The sequence below is a fragment of the Thamnophis sirtalis genome, unplaced genomic scaffold (assembly GCF_051295495.1).
Source record: "Thamnophis sirtalis isolate CommonGarterSnake01/CBP01778 unplaced genomic scaffold, rThaSir2_p1.2 scaffold_4, whole genome shotgun sequence".
In the NCBI taxonomy this organism is placed as follows: domain Eukaryota; kingdom Metazoa; phylum Chordata; class Lepidosauria; order Squamata; family Natricidae; genus Thamnophis; species Thamnophis sirtalis.
Genome location: NW_028261384.1, coordinates 125,401,783 through 125,422,634, shown reverse-complemented (window position 1 = coordinate 125,422,634; position 20,852 = coordinate 125,401,783). Strand labels below are relative to the sequence as shown.

The 20,852-nt window shown below is 44.0% G+C and overlaps 1 protein-coding gene across 1 annotated transcript in view; it reads left to right on the top strand.

Moving 5' to 3' along the window:
* Positions 1 to 19,408, top strand: part of LOC106549928 (solute carrier family 12 member 3-like) — a 41,592-nt gene extending 22,184 nt beyond the window's left edge. The window contains exons 14-26 of the mRNA XM_087712010.1: positions 799 to 954; positions 1,909 to 2,008; positions 4,502 to 4,613; positions 4,988 to 5,110; positions 6,767 to 6,873; positions 8,515 to 8,597; positions 9,111 to 9,164; positions 10,091 to 10,192; positions 13,212 to 13,323; positions 14,902 to 14,988; positions 16,475 to 16,610; positions 17,214 to 17,281; positions 19,191 to 19,408. Of these exons, the coding sequence (XP_087568136.1) occupies positions 799 to 954; positions 1,909 to 2,008; positions 4,502 to 4,613; positions 4,988 to 5,110; positions 6,767 to 6,873; positions 8,515 to 8,597; positions 9,111 to 9,164; positions 10,091 to 10,192; positions 13,212 to 13,323; positions 14,902 to 14,988; positions 16,475 to 16,610; positions 17,214 to 17,281; positions 19,191 to 19,332 (1,382 nt within the window). The 3' untranslated portion in view covers positions 19,333 to 19,408. The remainder of the gene's footprint in view (positions 1 to 798; positions 955 to 1,908; positions 2,009 to 4,501; positions 4,614 to 4,987; positions 5,111 to 6,766; positions 6,874 to 8,514; positions 8,598 to 9,110; positions 9,165 to 10,090; positions 10,193 to 13,211; positions 13,324 to 14,901; positions 14,989 to 16,474; positions 16,611 to 17,213; positions 17,282 to 19,190) is intronic.
* The last annotated feature ends 1,444 nt before the right edge of the window (positions 19,409 to 20,852 follow it).

The following is a 20,852-nucleotide window of genomic DNA, read 5'->3' as shown; positions in this document are numbered from 1 at the left end:
GTAAGTAACTTCCGGGAACGGCGAAGGGGCCGCCCGCCCGCCCGCGGTCCTTACCCGCTTTTGACGAGTTCTGCGCTTCCACGCATGCGCAGGACGCATACAGCGCCTGCGCGATCGTCCAGGAGCAGCTGGAGCGTCGCGCAGACGCTAGTACGCATGCATGCACCGTGCGCGTGCACGAGGACGCCGCCGGCCCCGTTCCAACCGAACCGGTTGGAACGGGGCGAGAAACCCACCCCTGGATGATGTGGCTCAGTGGCTAAGATACTGAGCTTGTCGATCAGAAAGGTCAACAGTTCGGTGGTTTGAATCCATAGCACCGCATAATGGAGCGAGCTCCCATTACTTGTCCCAGCTTCTGCTTTTCGAAAGCACGTAAAAATGCAAGTAGAAACATAGGAACCACCTTTGATGGGAAGGTAACATTGTTCTGTGCGCCTTTGGTGTTTAGTCATGCTGGCCACATGACCACGGAGGCGTCTCTGGACAGCGTTGGCTCTTCAGCTTTGAAATGGAGATGAGCAACGCCCCCTAGAGTCGGGAACAACTAACACATATGTGCGAGGGGAACCTTTACCTTTAAGTGATGATGTATGCTGTATGTAATAGTAGATTTCATGATTAATATATATTTCTATTATACATAACCCCAAAACAGAAACTCTCTAAATTTCTGGCCTTGCATGGCCAACATTAAAAATATTAAATCTTTTGCATGGCTAAAGCTTTAGATTAAACTGGTGGGAAGGCTCCGGAGATGATAAAATGAGATTCCCATCTTCCTTTTGCCCCTTCTAGGTTGGAGGCCTTCCTTCCGCTACTTCAGCAAATGGACCGCACTTTTTGGAGCCATTGTCTCTGTGGTCATCATGTTCCTACTGACTTGGTGGGCAGCCCTCATTGTGGTTGGGATCATCATTGTGAGCTTGGCGTATGTCACCTACAAGAAACCAGGTGAGGACATCTTGATATTGAAGTTCCTAAGGTAGGCACAGCTCACCCACATGATGTTCTCCAGAGTTGGAGAGCTGCAATGCCCTCCATTCACAACCTGATACCAAGATCAGGTTAGTCGCCATGATGTAGAAAAGATGTGGAGACTCTAGAAAGAGTGCAGAGAAAAGCAACAAAGATGATTAGGGGACTGGAGACTAAAATATATAAAGAACGGTTGCAGGAACTGGGTATGTCTAGTTTAACTAGAAGAAGGATTAGGGGAGACATGATAGCAGTGTTCCAATATCTCAGGGGTTGCCACAAAGAACTGTGCATGATTTACATTTATTTCAGTTTAATTTTTGATTTTCTCATCTTGCAAAAAGCTATTTCAGAGGTTTAAAAATCCCCCCCTTTTTTTTGCAATTACAGATTGGAGGCTTCAACTCATTGCAGTAGAGGCCAGTTTAACTGACCCTCTTATCTGCTTTCAAATTTATTTGATATCATATTGGTTTCTCAAAAGAGGGCCTTGTTCATTGGGAATTTCTAATTTAATGAAAAGAAAGACTAGGGGAGATATGATAGCAGTGTTCCAATATCTCAGGGGTTGCCACAAAGAAGAGGGAGTCAAGCTATTCTCCAAAGCACCCGAGGGTAGGACAAGAAGCAATATATGGAAACTAATCAAGGAGAGAAGCAACCTAGAACTAAAAAATTTCCTGACAGTCGGAATAATTAATCAATGGGACAACTTGCCTCCAGAAGTTGTGAATGCCCCAACACTGGAAGTCTTTAAGAAGAGATTGGACAATGATTTGTCTAAAGTGGTGTAGGGTTTCCTGCCTAAGCAGAGGGTTGGACTAGAAGACCTCCAAGGCCCTTTCCATTCTGTTATTCTATTTCTGTTTCTAGTAGGAAATGACTGACAGAATATCTCATTTTTCTCTTCTCAATCCTTTTTCTTCACAGAGGTAAACTGGGGCTCCTCAGTGCAAGCCGGGACCTACAACATGGCTCTTTCAAATGCCATGAACCTGAACAATGTGGAAGACCATGTCAAGAATTTCCGGTAAGTGTCGAAGTGGAAGAATGTGTCCTTGGCTCTTGGGTTCATCCCATAGAGGGAGTAAGGGCTGCAAAGGTGCTTTGAATTGTGGTTGTCCCAAAGGTGCTTTTCTCAAGAGGCAACTGAACTTCCTGGTTTTTCTTCGAAGACGTGTCGCTTCTCATCCAAGAAGCTTCTTCAACTCACCAGGACAACAGCACTGGGAAAAAATGAGTTATGACCAGTAGTGAAATTCAATATTTTTTACTACTGGTTCTGTGGGAGTGGCTTGGTGGGCATGGCAGGGGAAGGATACTGCAAAATCTCCATTCCCTCCCCACTCTGGGGGAAGGATACTGCAAAATCTCCATTCCCACCCCACTGCAGGGGAAGAATATTGCAAAATCTCTATTCACACCCCACTCCAGGGGAAGGATACTGCAAAATCTCCATTCCCACCCCACTGCAGGGGAAGAATATTGCAAAATCTCTATTCACACCCCACTCCAGGAGAAGGATACTACAAAATCTCCATTCCCACCCCACTGCAGGGGAAGGATGCTGTAAAATCTCCATTCCCATCCCATTGCAGGGGAAGGATGCTGTAAAATCTCCATTCCCATCCCACTGCAGGGGAAGGATACTGCAAAATCTCCATTCCCTCCCAACTCTGGGGGAAGGATACTGCAAAACCTCCACCCCACTGCAGGGGAAGGATGCTGTAAAATCTCCATTCCCATCCCACTGCAGGGGAAAGATACTGCAAAATCTCCATTCCCTCCCCACTCTGAGGCCAGCCAGAAGTGGCATTTGCTGGTTCTCCGAACTACTCAAAATTTCCAGTACCAGTTCTCCAGAACCTGTCAGAGCCTGCTGAATTTCATATGACCATACAACCATAGCAGCATCCCCACGGTCCAGTGATCAAAACTCAGATGTTTGGCAAATGACTTGTTTTTTTATGACAGTTGCAGTCTCCTTGGGGGGGGGGGTTTCACGTAATCACCTTCTGCAAACAAAGCCAATAGGGAAACCCATTTTGCTTAACAACCCTACTGCTGAAGTAGCAAAAGTGGTGATTCCCTTACAGCAGGGGTGTCAAACTTGATTTCATTGAGGGCTACATCACGGTTCTGTTTGACCTTGGGGGACCAGGGTGGGTGTGGCCTTGGTAGGCGTGGTCAGCTGGACGTCACTCCTGTCGGGAGTGCCTGTGGCGTCCTGAGCACTCTGCCAATGAAAACTGGCTACTGAGCTACGTTTTAGGCTATGACAACTTCCTGCTGCCCTCTGTCAGCTCAGGGGGTGGGGGGACCTCTGTTTTCGTTAGCAGAGACACCGTGGGCCGGTCCTTCATTGTTTTCAGGGCAGCCCAGATCTAAGTACCCTGGGGGCTGAATCTCACCTGCAGGCTTTTGAGTTTGACACCCCTGATTTACAGGAACTACTGTGGCAAGAAAAATAGTAAAACGGTGCAAAACTCATTTAACAAATGGCTCACTTGGCAACAGAAATGTTGGGTTCAATTGTGGTCTTAAGTCGAGGACTAATGTTTTGAGGAACATCCTAGTTATGCCAGTTGCTCCCCCCGTGCTACCTGCCTAATTGAATTACATTCCTTAATGCGCCTGCATGAAGAACATGTAGCACATCTGCAGCTGAACCGAGTTAAAGGGAGCTTGTCCATCCCTGAATGCCAAGTTCATCTTGTGGTTATTTATTACCATTTAATATATGATGAGAACATGACGGAGGAGAAGTAAACCTATATACACCATCCATGTAATAAGTAAAATCTCTATGGGAGTAAAGCAGTAGCTTCCTAACAGGATGTTCTTGTGGCCCGCCAGGTGGCAGCAGATTCCGACAGTGAGGAGGTTGGGGAGGAAGATGGGCCAGCTCTGGGGTCTGGGGAAGGCTCTGATGAGGGCTCTGTGTCAGAGGCAGAGATGTGGCCATGCCATCTGACAGTTATCAGCTGCCTTTGGAGTCAGACATAAATGAGGCAGAAGAACAACTGGAGCCTGTTCCCAGTGTGTGCATGCATAGAATTGTCAGACGAGGGGAACAGCTAAGGAACAAGGGTCGACTTGGGAGTAAGGCCACAGGTGGATGGTGAATGGCCCCTCCCATAGGGAATAAAAGAGCAGCGAAAGGGGAGTGGAGTTTGCAGGATACAGTTCATTTCTGCATTCTTGCCAATTGGGGCATCTGAAAGATATCGGTCTGGCCACTTCAAGCCTGATAAAAGGCGGTAATTGTGAACAATCTTGAAAAACTGTGGGAGGGGAAAGACTTTGCTGGAGAGGAATTCATTGTAAATTAAATAAAAGAGGCTTATTGGGACAAGGACTCAGCTTCACGCTGAAAAGCCTCGTTCAGAACAGATGCACAATTCAGCTCTTCAGGCGATTGCCTCTGGTTTCATGCAGATCTTCTAGGGAAACAGAGAACACACGTTATGGTGCGATACATATTTACTAACCATCTTGCGGTTTCTACCTTTCCCATCTGCAGACCTCAGTGTTTGGTCCTGTCAGGTCCTCCCAATTTCCGACCAGACCTGGTGGATTTTGTTGGCGCCTTCACTAAAAATGTCAGCCTCATGATATGCGGAAACGTGACCGAGGTTTGTGAATCTTATTGGGGGATCAGCTCTTTGGGGGGGTGGGGTGTCTAGGACAACTCATTGCGGGCCATCTTGCCAGGGCCAACTTGCTGCGGGACAATTTGCCACAGGACAATTCCACACGGGGTAACTCAAACACGATAAATGTTATCTGCCATTGTTTCTTCTACATTATTTTCATGTTTGTCCAATTCCACAAAATAACGTCGTAGAAATAATAGTGGGTAACATTGAGTTATCCCACTTATAATTTTCCTACGGCAATTTGGCCATGGCAAGTTGGCAGCAGCCGTGGGGCAAGAATAAATTGGTTGGGCAAGGTCTGCTGCCCCTTTTAAGCCCAAACCCTCTGGTATTTTTACCATCACCCACAGGATTCCTCCTGCTTTGAGGATTACGATGAGCAACTCCAGTGGCTCGGTGAGCGGAAAATCCAAGCATTCTACAACTTCATCACCATCGGAGACTTACGTTCAGGAGCTAGAACCCTTATGCAGGTATCACATTTGTAAAGTTGACCGAGGTTTGGGGAGTGAAGCAGTGGTGGGTTCCAGCCAGTATGCCCTGGAATGGCAGTACCGGCGGTTGCTGGGAGCAGCAGCCACTGTACCGGAACGGTGCTTTGGTGGGCCCACCCGCCCACCCTCGTTCCTTACCTTTATTGGAGCTAACCGGGCCATTTGCGCGTTGAAACGGAGAGAATAACTCTCAGTTTTGTTCTGGTGGTGCTTACTCAGTCAAAGATGATGGGTTTGGCCAAACAAGGACGATAGCAACAGTAAAGAATATTTGTAGCTCATGGTTGAATTATTGGGGTTCTTGGTGCTTTCACAGCTGGGTGGTTTTTTTGTAGATGATTCATTACCAAACTAGGTGATGTACTGATGATGTTACCTTATTTGGTAATGAAATGTCTGCAAGAAAACCACCCAGTTTGGAGAGCACCAAGGACCACGAAGAGGATAGCAGAGATTCCAAGCTACTCTGTAATATTGGTGTTCTGTATCAGCCGCTTCAAGACTGCTTGGAAATCTCCCCTTGGTGGCCTGGAGATCCGATTCTGTTAGCCAAGATAATGAGGACAAAATCTTCTATATTTCTTTGGAAAGGGGTTGTAGCTTAGTGGTAGAAAACCAACATTAAAAAGTGGGTATACCCTTTACAATTTCTATAACATGCCTGATTCCAAACACATTGATTAAAAACAATAATATAATAATAATTAAAAAAAGCAATCACAGGACATTGCAACCATCATAAACATGAATTTTTGATGAATCTTGATGCTGCAACGGTCATAAGTATAAAAATTGGTCATAAGTCACGTTTTTCAGTGCTGTTGCAACTTCAGTCACTAAATGAATGGTTGTGAGTTGAGGATTACCTATAATTCTCTAAATAATCTTTACACTTACGGTAATCGATTGATTTATTATATTTATATAGCCTTATCACTGAATGTGTTGACAATTAGAACAAGTTGAAAGTAAATTTTTGGCTCAAGTTAAGTTCTAAGTCCACCTGGATGGATAGATGGGTGGAATGGATGGATGGACGGACCAAATGATAGGCCAACAGACATGGTTATCAAGACACGGTGGCTCAGTAATTAAGACACTGAGCTTGCTGATCAGAAAAGTTGGCAGTTCAGTGGTTCGAATCCCTACGGCCGCATAACAGAGTGAGCTCCCGTTACTTGTCCCAGGTTCTGCCACCCTAGCAGTTCGAAAGCATGTAAAAGTGCAAGTAGAAAATATAGGGACCACCTTTGGTGGGAAGGTAACAGTATTCCTTGTGCCTTTGGTGTTTAGTCATACTGGCCACATGACCACGGAGGCATTTTTGGACAGCACTGGCTCTTCAGTTTTGAAACGCACCACCCCCTGGAGTCAGGAACGACTAGTATATATGTGCGAAGAGAACCTTTACCTTTAGCATTTAAAACATTACAAGGCACACATACCCCTAGGCTGAAATTTTGAGTATGCTGGATTAACCTAACCACGATGATTTCTAGGTATTAGTTTATGGTCAATTTATATAAACCAGGCCACCATAATTGTTCAACAGACTGTGGTTAAAATAAACCATGTTTAGCACAGTATGTAAATGTGGACAGGATAAAAAAAATTCACCATACTTTCTCCTTGCAGGTCTCAGGTCTAGGACGTCTAAAGCCCAACACCATAGTTCTCGGTTATAAAAGTGATTGGCAGACCGACTCTCCCCAAAACCTGGAGAATTATGTGGGCATAATACAGTAAGGACATCATGTTCTCAAGAAGAATAAATGGGAAAAGGGGTGGGGTTAGGAATGAAGAAAAAAGGGAATGGATAGAGATACAGCGAGTTTATGAAAGGATGGGTTTGGATCTCTCCTAAGGTAGAGAGTTTGTAGAAGAATCTTTGCCCTTTACACTTTATATATTCTTTTAGTATGTAAAATCAGTTCCAGAGGATTATCAATGAAAGCCATACAAATATATTGTTTTTTGAGTTTGATAAGCCAGGTGTCACTTAATATCAAGAAAACGTTTGGCATTTGGAGAGAATTAGATGAAAGATATTCCATGTTGTTGTTGTTGTTGTTGTTGTTGTTGTTGTTAGTGACCCCATAGACAATGTTCCTCCATGCCTTCCTGTCCTCTACCATCCTCTGGAGTCCATTTAAGTTCAGGCCTACTGCTTCGGTGACTCCATCTAGCAACCTCATTCTCTGTCGTCCCATTCTTCTTTCGCCCTCAATTTTTCCCAGCATTAAGCTCTTCTCCAGTGAGTCCTTCCTTCTCATTAGGTGGCCAAAGTATTTGAATTTCTTCAGGATCTGGTCTTCTAAAGAGCAGTCAGGGTTGATCTCCTCTAGGACTGACCGGTTGGATCGTCTTGCAGTCCAAGGGACTCGCAGGAGTCTTCTCCAGCGTCATAGTTCAAAGGCCTCCATTCTTTGGCGCTCAGCCTTCCTTATGGTCCAACTTTCACAGCCATAGATTGCAACTGGGATAACCATAGCCTCCAGTATATGCACTTTTGTTAGCATTTTGATGTCTCTGCCTTTTTTTAGGATGCTGTCTAGATTTGCCATAGTTTTCCTCCCCAGTAGCAAGCGTCTTTTAATTTCTTGGCTGCAATCCCCATCTGCGATGATCTTGGAGCCCAGGAAAATAAAATCTGTCACTACCTCCATTTCTTCCCCATCTCTTTCCCAGGAATTGAGAGGATATTCCACAGCTGTTCATTTGGTGTAGAGGTTAAGTCACCAGGCTAGAAAGCAGGAGATTGTGAGTTCAAGTCCTGCCTTGTCAATGAAAACCCAGTCCTTCTCTCTCAGCCCAACCCACCGCATAGGGTTGTTATGGGGAAAATTGGAGGACAAAAGGATAGGTTCGTGGCCTTGAGTTATCTGTGAAGATTAATAAAAGAGGGATACAAAGACATATTTGGGCAAACTCCAAGAGACAGTGGAAGCCAGGTTAGCCTGGTGTCCATGAGGTTGCAAGGAGTTAGACACAGTGAATGGAAAAACTACAAATAATACATAAATGAACACCCTGTTTTCCCGAAAATAAGACCTCCCCAGATAATAAGCCCAGTCGGGCTTTTGAGCACATGCACTAAAATAAGCCCTCCCCGAAAATATTGCAACTCAGCAGCAGCCATGAGGTGATCATACTCACTGCCTCCTGAACCTCAAAAATAATAACATCTCCCCGAAAATAAGGCCAATTATGCTTATTTCAGGGATCAAAAGAAAATAGGACCCTGTCTTTTTTTTCGGGGAAACACGGTAGACTTCTCTTAGCTTATTCTGGTTTTTTTTTAAAAAAGCAGATGATAGGGACAATGCATAAAAGTTAGTTGATAATTATTCCAAATTTTCTCTTCCACCTCCACTCTCTTGCAGTGACACTTTCGACCTCGGCACTGCAGTCTGCCTGTTTCGGATGAGACATGGGCTGGACGTGTCACGGGTGATCAAAGCCCAAGGTGAGTGAATCCAAAAAAATGAGTTTTGAATCAACAATCTACCTTACTTTAGTTGGGGGGATGGGGGAAGCAGGTTTCTATTGCAAAAGAGGATCACGTGATCCTGGGGGCACTGGGACCGTCACAAAATATGAATTGGTTGCCAAGCATTTTAATTTGGATCATGCAACCCTGGAGATGCTGCAATGTTTGTAAGGGTGAAAAGCGGCCGTAAGTCCATTGTAGCGTCGGACGGTCATTAAATGAACTGTTATAAGTCGAGGACTGCCTGTACACATTTTGGAACAGCGTTTAATGTTGCTGTTTATATTTTAATTTCTCCCTGCTACCTGTGCGACAGAATTAGGTGGAAGGCAGGATAATACATAGCTTATTGGTTGATTTATTTCTAAATAAATCAATAATAAAGGAGGGGAGGAAGACTGTAAAGTAATAAAGGCAGAATATAAAAACTTAATAAATAAATAAACACAGCTTTGATTAATGGTTATTTTTCCTCGTTTCCTGGGACAGTGAACCTGGGTTTTGAAGACACAGAAGCTGCCTTGGGGAAGGAAAAACAGAAACGTAAGTTGGTCTATAATAAGAAATGGGATCTGTTGGGATTAGCCTATTTTCAGACCTTTCAAACTTCATATAAAAAAAAATTCAAAAAAAAAGAGGACTGGAAGCTTGAATGTGCTATGGGAATTTTTTAAAATCTTAATCTAACGTTTTCCCACAAATGGTAGGGTCTGCTTTCCTCAGGTCAACCAAGTGTTGATCCTTTGGTTGCAACAAGAATTGGCTAGTGGATTTATTGTTTGATATCGTGAGCTACTTGTGACTGGCTTGAAGTCACCCAGCTATCCTGCATGCCTAAGGCAGGACTAGAACTCACCGTGTCCTGGTTTCGAGCCTGGTGCTTTAATACTAAGCCCCAGGTATCACTTAATCAGGGGTGGGCTTCAAAAAGTTTAACAAGGGGTTCTCTGCCCGGTTGTTAGGTGGGCGTGGACATGGTGGGTGTGGCCTAGTTGGCCTGCACCACGGCGCCAGTGGGTGCTTTTGCCTTCCCCGGGTTCCAGAGGCTTTCATCGAGCCTCCGGGAGGGCAAAAACGGTCTCCCCAGGCTCTGAAGGCCATCTGGAGGCTGGAAACAGAGCCCCTGAACTTCCGGTTGGCACATTTTTCACCCTCCCTGAGTCTCCGCATGTGCCCTGCACATCCAAAATGGGCTGCGTGAGGACTCCTGGGAGGGGCGGGGTGGGGTTGGGGGAGCCGGTAGTGCGATTTGGGGGTTCTCCAAACTGCACAGAATCTTAGCTACAGAGGTTCTCCCGAACCCCTGCAAACCCCCAACAGCCCACTTCTGCTAACACTGGGAAAACTATGGAGTTTGGAGAGAATTGGATGAAAGATATATTCCGTAGCTGCTCCTAAAGCCGGTTTGGTCTAGCCGTTAAGGCACTGAGCCATGTGGAACATCTCTTTATCTTTATATTTCACTATAGGTGCCATGTATAAAGTTGGTGCCGATGCTGCATTGGAGACCGTGTTCCAGAGGAACCAGAAGAAGAAAAATATCGATATCTATTGGTTGTTCGATGATGGCGGTACGTGGATTTCCCTGGAAATAATAATTCTTGTTTTTAATCGCTATTGTTTATGGCCAAAAAAGCAGTATCTAACAGCCTACAAATACAATTGGTGCCATGATACTGTGATAAAATGGCGACCTTCTTTTTTCCTTGCAAAACTGGAAGGACACATTTGAAGCAGGTGTGTGATTATGAATAGGGCAAAATTCAGATACAGATGGGAAAGCCATAAAGGGAGGGGTTTTTTTCATGGCTCTTTATGGCTTTTATTACATAAATTATTAACAGCAATAGATATATAGCATATGCAATATTTAACTATATATAATTTCATAAATGATAGATAATGTGCCATCAAGTTGGTGTTAAGCCAGCTATCACAGATAGATCTTCCACAGATAAATGAATGAAAGAGGTAATTCTTGACTTATCACCACAATTGAACTCAGAATTTATGTTACTAAGCGAGACATTTCTTAAGTGCATTTTGCCCCATTTAACAACCTTGCTTGCCACAGCTAAGTGAATCACTGGAGTTGTTAAGGGAATTTGGCTTCCCCCATTGACTTTGCTCATCAGAAGGTCTCAAAAGCTGATTACATGATCCCTTCAATCACTGCAATCGTCGTAAATTTGAACCAGCTGAAAAGCATCAAAATTTTGATCACGTGACCATGGGGGATGTAGCAATGGTCGTAAGTGTGAAAAATGGTCATAAGTCACTTTTTTCACTATTTGAATGGTCTTTGAATGGTCACTAAATGAACGGTTGTAAGTCAAGGACTACCTGTATACAGATATGTGTGTCTGCATCTATATCTCTGTGTGTCTAGCTTCGCGCACCTGCAGATATTATGTAATTAAAATTAAATGTATGCTCCCACATATGTATATATATGTATATATGTATGTGTATATATGTGTGTGTGTGTGTGTGTGTATGTGTGTATACAAGTAGTCCTTAACTTCTGCCCAAATTGAGCCCAAAATTATGTTGCTAAGTGAGAAATTTGTTCAGTGAGTTTTGGCCCATTTTACGACTTTTCTCACCGCATTTGATAAGGGAATCACTTCAGTTCTTAAATTAGTAAGTGAACCTGTTTTCCCCATTGACTTTACTTGTGAGAAGATCAAAGTCACAAAGGGGGATCACATAACTCCGGGACGCTGCAACTGTCATAAATGTGGGTCAGTTGTCAAGCATCTGAACGTAAATCACCTGACCTGTAACAGTCATAAGTGTGAAAAATGACATAAATCTCTTCTTTCAGTGCCATTGTAACTTTGAATTGTTGCTAAATGAACTATTGTGCATCAAGGAATTCGTGTGTGTATGTATGTATGTGTGTTTGTGTGTATACATCAGTGGTGGGTTTCAAACATTTTTAGAACCTCTTCTGTAGGTGTGGCCTGCTTTGTGGGGGTGGCTTGCTGGCCATGTGACTGGGTGGGCATGGCCAACTTCTAAAATGTGGTGAAACTCACTTAACAACGCTCTTGCTTTGCAACCAAAATGTTGGCTCAGAAACTCTGGCATTTGAAGCACTCAAGTCTTCAAGCTGTCAGGTTACAAGACCCTTGCACCCCTAACCCTTTAGAAAAAAAAACCAGGGGTGTTCAAACTTGACAGCTTTAAGACTTGTGGACTTCAACTCCCAGAATTCCTTCTCCAGTCATGTTGGCTCAGAAACTCTGGCATTGAAGTCTGCAAGTCTTAAAGCTGTCAGGTTACAAGACCCCTAACCCTTCAGAAAAAAACCCCCAGGGGTGTTCAAATTTGACAGCTTTAAGATTTGTGGACTTCAACCCCCAGAATTCCTCCTCTCGCTCTTCATCTTGATGATGTACGGACAGCGGGGGGGGGGGGGGAAGGAACTGGAACCGGTTCTAAATGGCACTGTAGATTTGTGGAATCTCTTCTATAGAAGAGGTTAGAACTGGCAGGAACCCACCCTGGTATACATATATGTATACTGGACATAAACGCAATCATTATTTTATATAACATGTTTATTATATACAGATATATATCATGAATGATATATCTGGGATCTGTTTCTTAACAACTGTGAGAAATTGGAAATAATCTTTTCCTTCCATCTCGTCATTGGTTCTCATGGGCAAACCCTCCATCGATGTAAAAAGGCTATTTTCGGGTGTAATGGAATGTGTGAATGGCCTTGAGGGATGAGGGATAGCAGGAAACTAAAATTAGACAACAGGTGTAGGTGCCCCAAAGAAAGCCACAAGAAACTTAGAAGCACCCCTTCCTAATTAACCAGATGGTTAAACCAATGGTAGGAAATTTGTACCTTCAAACTTGTAAGATTCTAGCAGCATAGCCTTACAATAAAGTAGAATTACCTCATCTAGCCACATTTCATATCTGGTTTAGCAATGGAAGGCTGACACCAGATGATAACGGCGCCTGTTTGCCCTATTGAATTGGAACTTCAACTGGATGGGAGAGATGCCTTCCCAGCAGTGGTGGGATTTGGTCGATTCACCCTGGTTTAAGCGAACCGGTTGTTAAATTATCCCTGCCCCACTCTCAAAGTAGATCCTGGGTGCTGCGCTGCAATGGAGAAGCGGGCAACGGAGTGGCTGGTGTGTGGAAAAGAGAAGGCCCCTTTCCTTCTTCCATTGTGCCAGCCACTCCAATTCTGATTTCTCCATTGCAGCACAGCACTCAAGATCCACTTTGATAGCTGGGGGAGCGGGGGGGGGATTTAACAACCAGCCCAGGGCCAGGTTGGCTGTCATGGGAGGTTTGTCCCATATGTGCGGCGAAACCAGAAGTTGGGGATGGGCCACACTTCCCACGACAGCCAACCTGAGCGAATTGGTTGTTAAATGATTTGACTCTCACCACTGCTTCCCAGTGCGGTTGTTAAATGATTTGACTCTCACCACTGCTTCCCAGTGCAGCTAAGGCTCTGCTTTCAAGACAGGATGTTATTTTTGGCAGTGTGGTTGTGCCACCATGTTATGCAGCTGGTCTCTGGACTTTTTTTTCCCCCTCCTTGCTCCGCAGGGCTGACCCTCCTCATCCCCTATCTTCTGACTCGCCGGAAACGTTGGAGCCAGTGCAAAGTCCGAGTCTTCATCAGTGGGCAGATCTCTAATGCCGAGGAACACAGAGAAGAGTAAGGGAGAAAGGGCAGGGATGTTGGGGAGATTAAAATCCAAAGCTAAGCAGTTCCAGGAAAGGGCTGGTGATGTTTCCAGCTAACCAGAGTTTGCTCAGGGAGATTGTAAATGCGAGAGAGACACTCTGTTCTGAAAGTTACACTTTGTCTTTAGATTGCCCCCAAAGTTTGCGGTGAAGTGTTGACATTGCTTTGAAAAACTTGTCCTATTCTCTTTGTTTATGGCCTCTTCATCATGGATGTGCCAGGAAGAGCCTGTATTTTATTGATCAATTGATTTGATTTAATTTGATTTCTGTAGCCGCCCAACTTTGGGCAGCTCACAATTCAATAACGTATTATTACAATTGAAATCTTAAAGACATTTAAGCCATGGTGGCGCAGAATTGGAATGCAATACTGCAGGCTAATTCTGCTGACTGCTCACTGCAAGCAGTTCAGCAGTTCAGTTCCCACTGGCTCAAGGTTGACTCAGCCTTCCACCCTTCCGGGGTTGGTAAATTGGGGGGACGCAGACTGTTGGGGGCAATATGCTGACTCTGTGAACCACTTCGAGAAGGCTGTAAAAGCACTGTGAAGAGGTATATATAAGTCTAAGTGCTATTGCTAAGTGCTATTTTATTATATATAGTAGGTAGATAGATAGATAGATAGATAGATAGATAGATAGATAGATAGATAGATAGATAGATAGACAGACAGACAGACAGACAGACAGACAGACAGACAGACAGACAGACAGACAGACAGACAGACAGACTCTAGAAAGGGTGCAGAGAAGAGCAACAAAAATAATTAGGGAACTGGAGGTTTAAAACATATAAAGGTTGCTGGAATTGGGTATGTCTAGTTTAATGAAAAGAAGGACTAAGAGTGACATGATAACAGTATTCCAATATCTCAGAGGTTGCCACAAAGAAGAGGGAGTCAAGCATATTCTCCAAAGAACCTGAGGGTAGGACAAGAAGCAATGGGTGGAAACTAATCAAGGAGAGAAGCAACTTGGAACTGAGGAGAAATTCCATGACACTTAGAACAATTAATCAGTGGAACAACTTGCCTGCAGAAGTTGTGAATGCCCCACCACTGGAAGTTTTTAATTTTTTAAAGAAAAGATTGGACGATCATTTGTCTGAAATGGTATATGGTTTCCTGCCTGAGCGGTGGGTTTGGACTAGAAGACCTCCAAGGTCCCTTCAAAAAAAAAAAACCACACACAATGAAGAATGCTCTTCCTGCATCAATTCAGAAAGCTCAGACTGCCCAATACCTGCTGCTACAGCTCTACAGAGGAATTATTGAGTCTGCTGTTTGTACTTTTGTATATACACTGAGAGCTTATGCAACAGAGACGAATTCCTTTTCTATTCTATTCTACTCTACTCTACCCTGTCCTGTCCTGTCCCATTCCATCCCATTCCATCCCATTCCAAAACAATAAAAACCATTAAAACACCAAAGAACTATAAAATGTCTCACTTGAGTAGATATACAAAGCAAAGCATCTGGTGTGTCAACAATATAATCATGAAATTAAAAGATTTTTCTTGTCTAATAACTCTTTCTGTTCTACAGGATCCGGTCTCTGTTGGACAAATTCCGCCTCGGCTTCAGTGAGGTTGTGGTGCTGCCTGAAATTATATGGAAACCTGAAGAGAACATGTAAATACCCAGTGATTTGTCCTAATTATTGTCCCTGAGCCTTGGTTTCCTAATCCAGCTCCCTCTTCTCAAACCAATACAGATAGTCCTCAACACTACGGCCACAATTGTGACCCAAATTTCTGTCGCTAAGCAAGACAACTGAGTTTTGCCCCCTTTTATGACAGCTGCCGCCAGTTGTTAATTGGATCACTGCAGTTGTTAAGCCAGTAACACGGTTGTTAAGTGAATTGGGATTCCCCACTGACTTTTTTTGTCAGAAAGACTCAAAAGGAGATGATGTGAGACTGGGACACCGTCATAAATGTGAACCATGCCTGGATCTTGATCACATGACTGTTAACAGTCTTGTGAAAACGATAGTAATCCACTTTTTCAGTGCTGCTGTAACTTTGAACGGTCACTAAATGAATGGTCGTAAGTCCAGGACTGCGTGCAAAAGAAAAAGAAAAGAAGTGCAAAAAAAAAATGTTTGAAAAGTAGTAACCTCTTCACAATCCTCTTCTTTCAAAAAGGGTGCAGCTGGGCATGTTTTTTTTAAAGACAATGAGAGTTAATCCTCGACTTACAACCATTCATTTAGTTGACTGTTCAAAGTTATGGCACCGGGAAAAGTATCTTGTGATTGTTTTTCACTTAACGACCGTTGCGTGACGACCTCTCACTTACGACTCCCCAGGGTCGCATGATCGAAATTTGGCTGCTTGGCAACTGGTATGTATTTACGGTGGTTGCAGCGTCCTGGATCATGTGATCACATTTTTTTTTTACGGCATTCTGGCAAGCGAATGCCATGGGAAAACAATATTCACTTCCCAACCCTGTTAACAGCAACTGCCTGTTTCATTTGACAAATGTGGCAAGAAAGGTAATAAAATAGCAATAGTGATAGCACTTAGAGCAGTGTTTCTCAACCTTAGCAACTTGAAGATGTCCGGACTTCAATTCCCAGAATTCCCCAGCCAGCGGAATTCTGGGAGTTGAAGTCCAGACATCTTCAAGTTGCTAAGGTTGAGAAACACTGACTTAGAGTTATATACCACTTCATTGTGCTTCACAGCCCTCTCTAAGCAGTTTACAGAGTCAGCCTATTGCCCCGCAACAATCTGGGTCCTCATTTTACCCACCTTGGAAGGCTGGAAGGCTGAGTCAACCTTGAGCCTGGTGAGATTCCATCTGCCAAACTGCTGGCAGCCGGTGATCACCAGAAGCAGCCTGCAGTACTGTACTCTGACCACTGCCCCACCGCAGCCCAAAATGGGGCAAAACCCACTTAACAACCATCTTGTTTAGCAATGAAAAGTTTGGGATCAATTGTAGTCGTAACCCAAGGACTAACTTTATCGTTTCTTGAGGGATGTGTGATGTTTGTCCTCTGCTGTCTGATGCCCGTGTTCCCTAAACAGTGATGCTCCTGTCCATTCAAATTTTCCCTTCCTCGCTTTTCATACAACTTCTCTTTTTGTTTTCCTCTTCTCCATGACAGTTACAAGGAATTTGAGGATCTTATAGCTCCATATCGGCTGAATGAGGGCCAAAAAGATCCCGAAACCATAGAAACAATGAAGAAGGAGATGCCATGGAAAATCACCAGTGAAGACCTGAGAATCTACAAGAAAAAGGTGAGAATGTCCAGGCTGGTTTTCCTTGAGGTCAAAGAAACGGTTCCACCACAAAACCGCGGTCGACTAAAGCACGTTCGACGAAACCGCGTACCTGATGTCATCACAGCGCGATGAAAAAAGCACGCTGTGAGCGCTAAAGCTAAAATTAACCTCTAAACCTAAACCTAACCCCCCGAAACCTAAACCTAAAGCTAAACCTAAACCTAACCCTTAACCTAACACTAAACCTAACGCTAACCCTTAACCTAACCCTAAATCTAACCCTAACGCTTAACCTAATCCTACCCTTAACCTAACCCTAACCCTAACCCTAACCCTAACCCTTACCTTAACGTGAATCGGCTTGCTTTGAAAGTGCTTTTTAAAGCACCCTTTTTTCTCCGCGGTCGCTGTTGTCGCGCTGCTGATGACGTCAGCGACACAATTTAATCGGGCGCGCTTTAGTGGGCCGCAGTTTTGTCGTGCCACGAAAGAAACAAGAGAAGAGAATGTTTGAATGAATACTTTAAAGGGATTAAAAGGGTTGGGAAAGGGAAGAAAAAGAAGTCCCCACTAAAAACTTATTTTTTTCCCCCCTCCTCCATGATGTCATCCGTCTAGTCTGAACAGCACTTGCGCCTTCACGAGGTTCTACAAGATCACTCCCGCAATGCAGCCCTCATTGTCATGTGAGTTGCGTCCCCTTTCTCAGAATGGCCAGCACCCCTAATGGTTGTAGCGTTCTTACCTGGGGCAACGATGCAGCCCCTTCCTTTGGGAATTAAGTTTGTGGTAATGGATGGGTCACAAAACAGCAGTTTTGAAAGATTTGCCTTGTTAAGCCCTATTCATTTGACAAATAACATGGTGTGATTTGAGTGCCAGCGTGGTTTAGTGTTAAGGATACTGGACTAAGAGCAAAGAGATTTATGCTCTATCTTCAGACCCACAAGCGTCCTGAGGGGCTTTCGGTCAGTTCCTAACTTTCATCCTACCTTACAAGGTTGTGGTGGGGGAAAAGTTGAGGAAGGAATACAAGTTGCATTAGCATAAGCTCCTGAAGTAAAGGCAAGAGACATGTGTATATGTTTGGCCACAAAACCTCCTGCATTCCAGTTTTACACACAAGAATATTGGGTGGAAAATCCAAGACTCAGAAAATTCAGCTTTCTGAGGATATACATTTAATCCCTGTGGCCACCCTCCATAAGCTTGGGAACAGGAAATCTCCAGAGCTTATTGTGTGTCATTAAAAGTTCCAAAGTACAGTGTTTCAGGTCTTAGTGTCCTATCCTCTTTTTTTTTGTGTGTTGCTAGACAATTAAAAACTCTTTAGGCAGGGAAAAATAAACTACATGCCTGGCTATGAAAACAGACCTGATTCACCTTTTAAAAAATATTTTTTTATCCCGCCTTTATTATTTCTATAAATAATAAATAATAGAAGGCAGCAAACATACACTTTCCTTCTATTTTCTTCACAACAATCCTGTGAGGAGGTTGGCAGAGAGAGAGAGAGAGAGAGAGAGAAAGAGAGGGGGGAGGGAAGGAGGGAGAGACAGACAGACAGACAGAGACAGACAGACAGACAGACAGACAGAAAGAAGAGAGACAGAGAGACTGACTGGCCCTGGCTTTCTAGCCTGGTACCTTAACCACTAGACCAAATTTATTTTAATTTTAATTTGAAAAGTTGTATACCTATTAAACAATTCTCTCTGGGCATATACTCTCACCTGCTAGAAAAATAATCACCGCTTCCCCCTCAAAAAAAGTGACAGCAGGTTTTGGGGGAAAATAAGCAAAATATTTAATTTTTAATTCTTTGCATCTCGCCTTCATTATTTTTACAAATAATTAAAGGCAGTTAATATATCCAACCCATCTTCTTCCTCCTATTTTCCTCATAACAACATAAGATTGTAAAACAGGTTGTAAACAGTAAGCAGTCCAAGATGAAACTATTATTAATAACCAGCCCACTCAAGAGTTTATTAAAGACTATTTGAGGCTAAGATGAGGCAATCAAATTACCACGTGGCATTCAGTAGTTACAATGAAAATAGCCTACAGGCCACCCCAAAAGTTCTCCTTGACTGGTTTCCCACCAAATGAAAAAGGCTATTGATTTAAAGAGATTAATGATCTTCAGGTTAATAAACTTTCAGCAATTAATGGTCTGAATTAGTGGCTTTTCCTCTGAGCGGGGATAAAGTATTGCCACGTATTGTGTTGTTGTGCAATGATCCAACGATGAGCCATACAAATGCGGATACTTAGAAGATGCTGTGTCCAACCTTAAAACATGAAAGGATCCTTTCTAAGTTACCATTTTTGTTGCGAGATTATTGCTTGCTTGCTAACATCATTTTTAGAACAAATGGCCTTATATCACAGCTTGTTCAAACAATGGTAAAATGCAGGAGGTCAAGTTAATCAGGTAATGGCAGAAATTGTCTGCTCTGTTTTCTTCGGGAAGTCATATCTACTTACACAATGCCCATCCTAGTTGTAACATACATATAGATTTTATAATGTGGGCCTCTCAGTTCCTTACTAGCAGATCCCTAACTTCTCTACTTTCCCTTAATTCTCCAGAAGCCTTCCGGTGGTGCGTAAAGGAGCCTGTCCCAGCTCCCTCTACATGGCCTGGCTTGAGACAGTCTCCAAGGACTTACCCCCACCAATTGTCTTCATCCGAGGCAATCAAGAGGATGCACTCACCTTCTACTGTCAATAGGGGGTAGCAGGATCCCAAAGAAGACTTGCGCAAATAGGCTATAAGGGGCTATCTATTATGCCAGCCTAATTACAAGGGGGAACGGGGACAGAAGACTCCAAAGTCTGACAGTCCCGTCCCCCCCGCCATGGAAAGCAGATGGGCATTGTCACTGAGTGTGTCAGCATCACCACGAGGCCGGGACCATCCATACACAACGAAGGGATTTTGCTGAGGATTTTTTTTTAAAAAAAATCCCTGCTTGTTGTTGAGTTTGAACGCAAAGGACCGATTCTGGGTGTGTTGTGGATGTGTTGTGTCTCCATGCTCTGTAAATAGTGATACTTTTTTGAATATTGTTATTTAATAACCCTGGTGTGTCTCCTACTTTGTTCTTCTTGGCGTCGTACTTCCGCTGATGGGGTTCCTTTTCTAGAAAAGCTCTACTTTAGGGTGCAACTCTCGAGTGACAAATACAAGGCCTTTAAGATAGGGAGGGCTTTACCCACCCAAAAGCCAGCCAAGGAAAAGCAGAACCAAGCTTGCAAATCACACGAACACAAACAAGCAGATATAGGTTTAATGGCCAAGAACCTAGTAGGTATAATATATTGCAATAATATAATCATAGCCCCGCCCCTGGCCCCTCAGACAGCATCCGGCAGCTTCAGGTGCTACTTCCGGACCGCTCCCCGATCCATGGTGCCTTCCCTGGTGCCCGTCAGCTGCTCTGACTGATTGGCAGCTGCTCCGGTCAACTATTGCACAATGGGACCAGGCAGCCATCGGGAATTGGCCCTGTGCACATCAGCCGTCTGAGAGCCTCCTGTCAGTGCCAATCAGCTGTGGAGAAACCAGACTGCAGGTCTGGAAGAGAAGGAGAAGGCAGCCGTCCAGTGCTTCCCTTTCTCCCCAGGTATGGCAAGCTGATGGGGTTTGACAGGAGGGCAGTTATGGCCCCTTTACAACGTATGGCAGTGATGGGGAACTTTTTAGGCCCAGAGTGCCCAACGTGGAAGGCATGTCTGTGTGCATGCATACACGCCCGCACCCGAGTACCAGAAACCCAATGGGCCAGCTGGCTGGTGCGCATGCGTGCCTCGGAAACCCTATGACCAGCTGGCACATCAGGGGTGGGTTCCTGCCAGTACTAACCTCTTCTATAGAAGAGGTTCTGCAAATCTACAGTGCCATTTAGAACTGGTTCCAGCACCCTCCCCCTGCCCATCGGGACATCATCAAGATGAAGAGTGAGAGGAGGAATTCTGGGAGCTGAAGTCCACAAGTCTTAAAGCTGTCAAGTTTGAACACCTCTGGGTTTTTTTCCTAAAGGGTTTAGAGCAGTGTTTTTCAACCTTTTTTGTGCAAAGGCACACTTTTTTCATGAAAAAAATCACGAGGCACACCACCATTAGAAAATGTTAAAAAAAATTAACTCTGTGCCTATATTGACTATATATAAAGTGTTTTTCCCACGGCACACCTTACACTATGTCACGGCACACTAGTGTGCTGCGGCACAGTGGTTGAAAAACACTGGT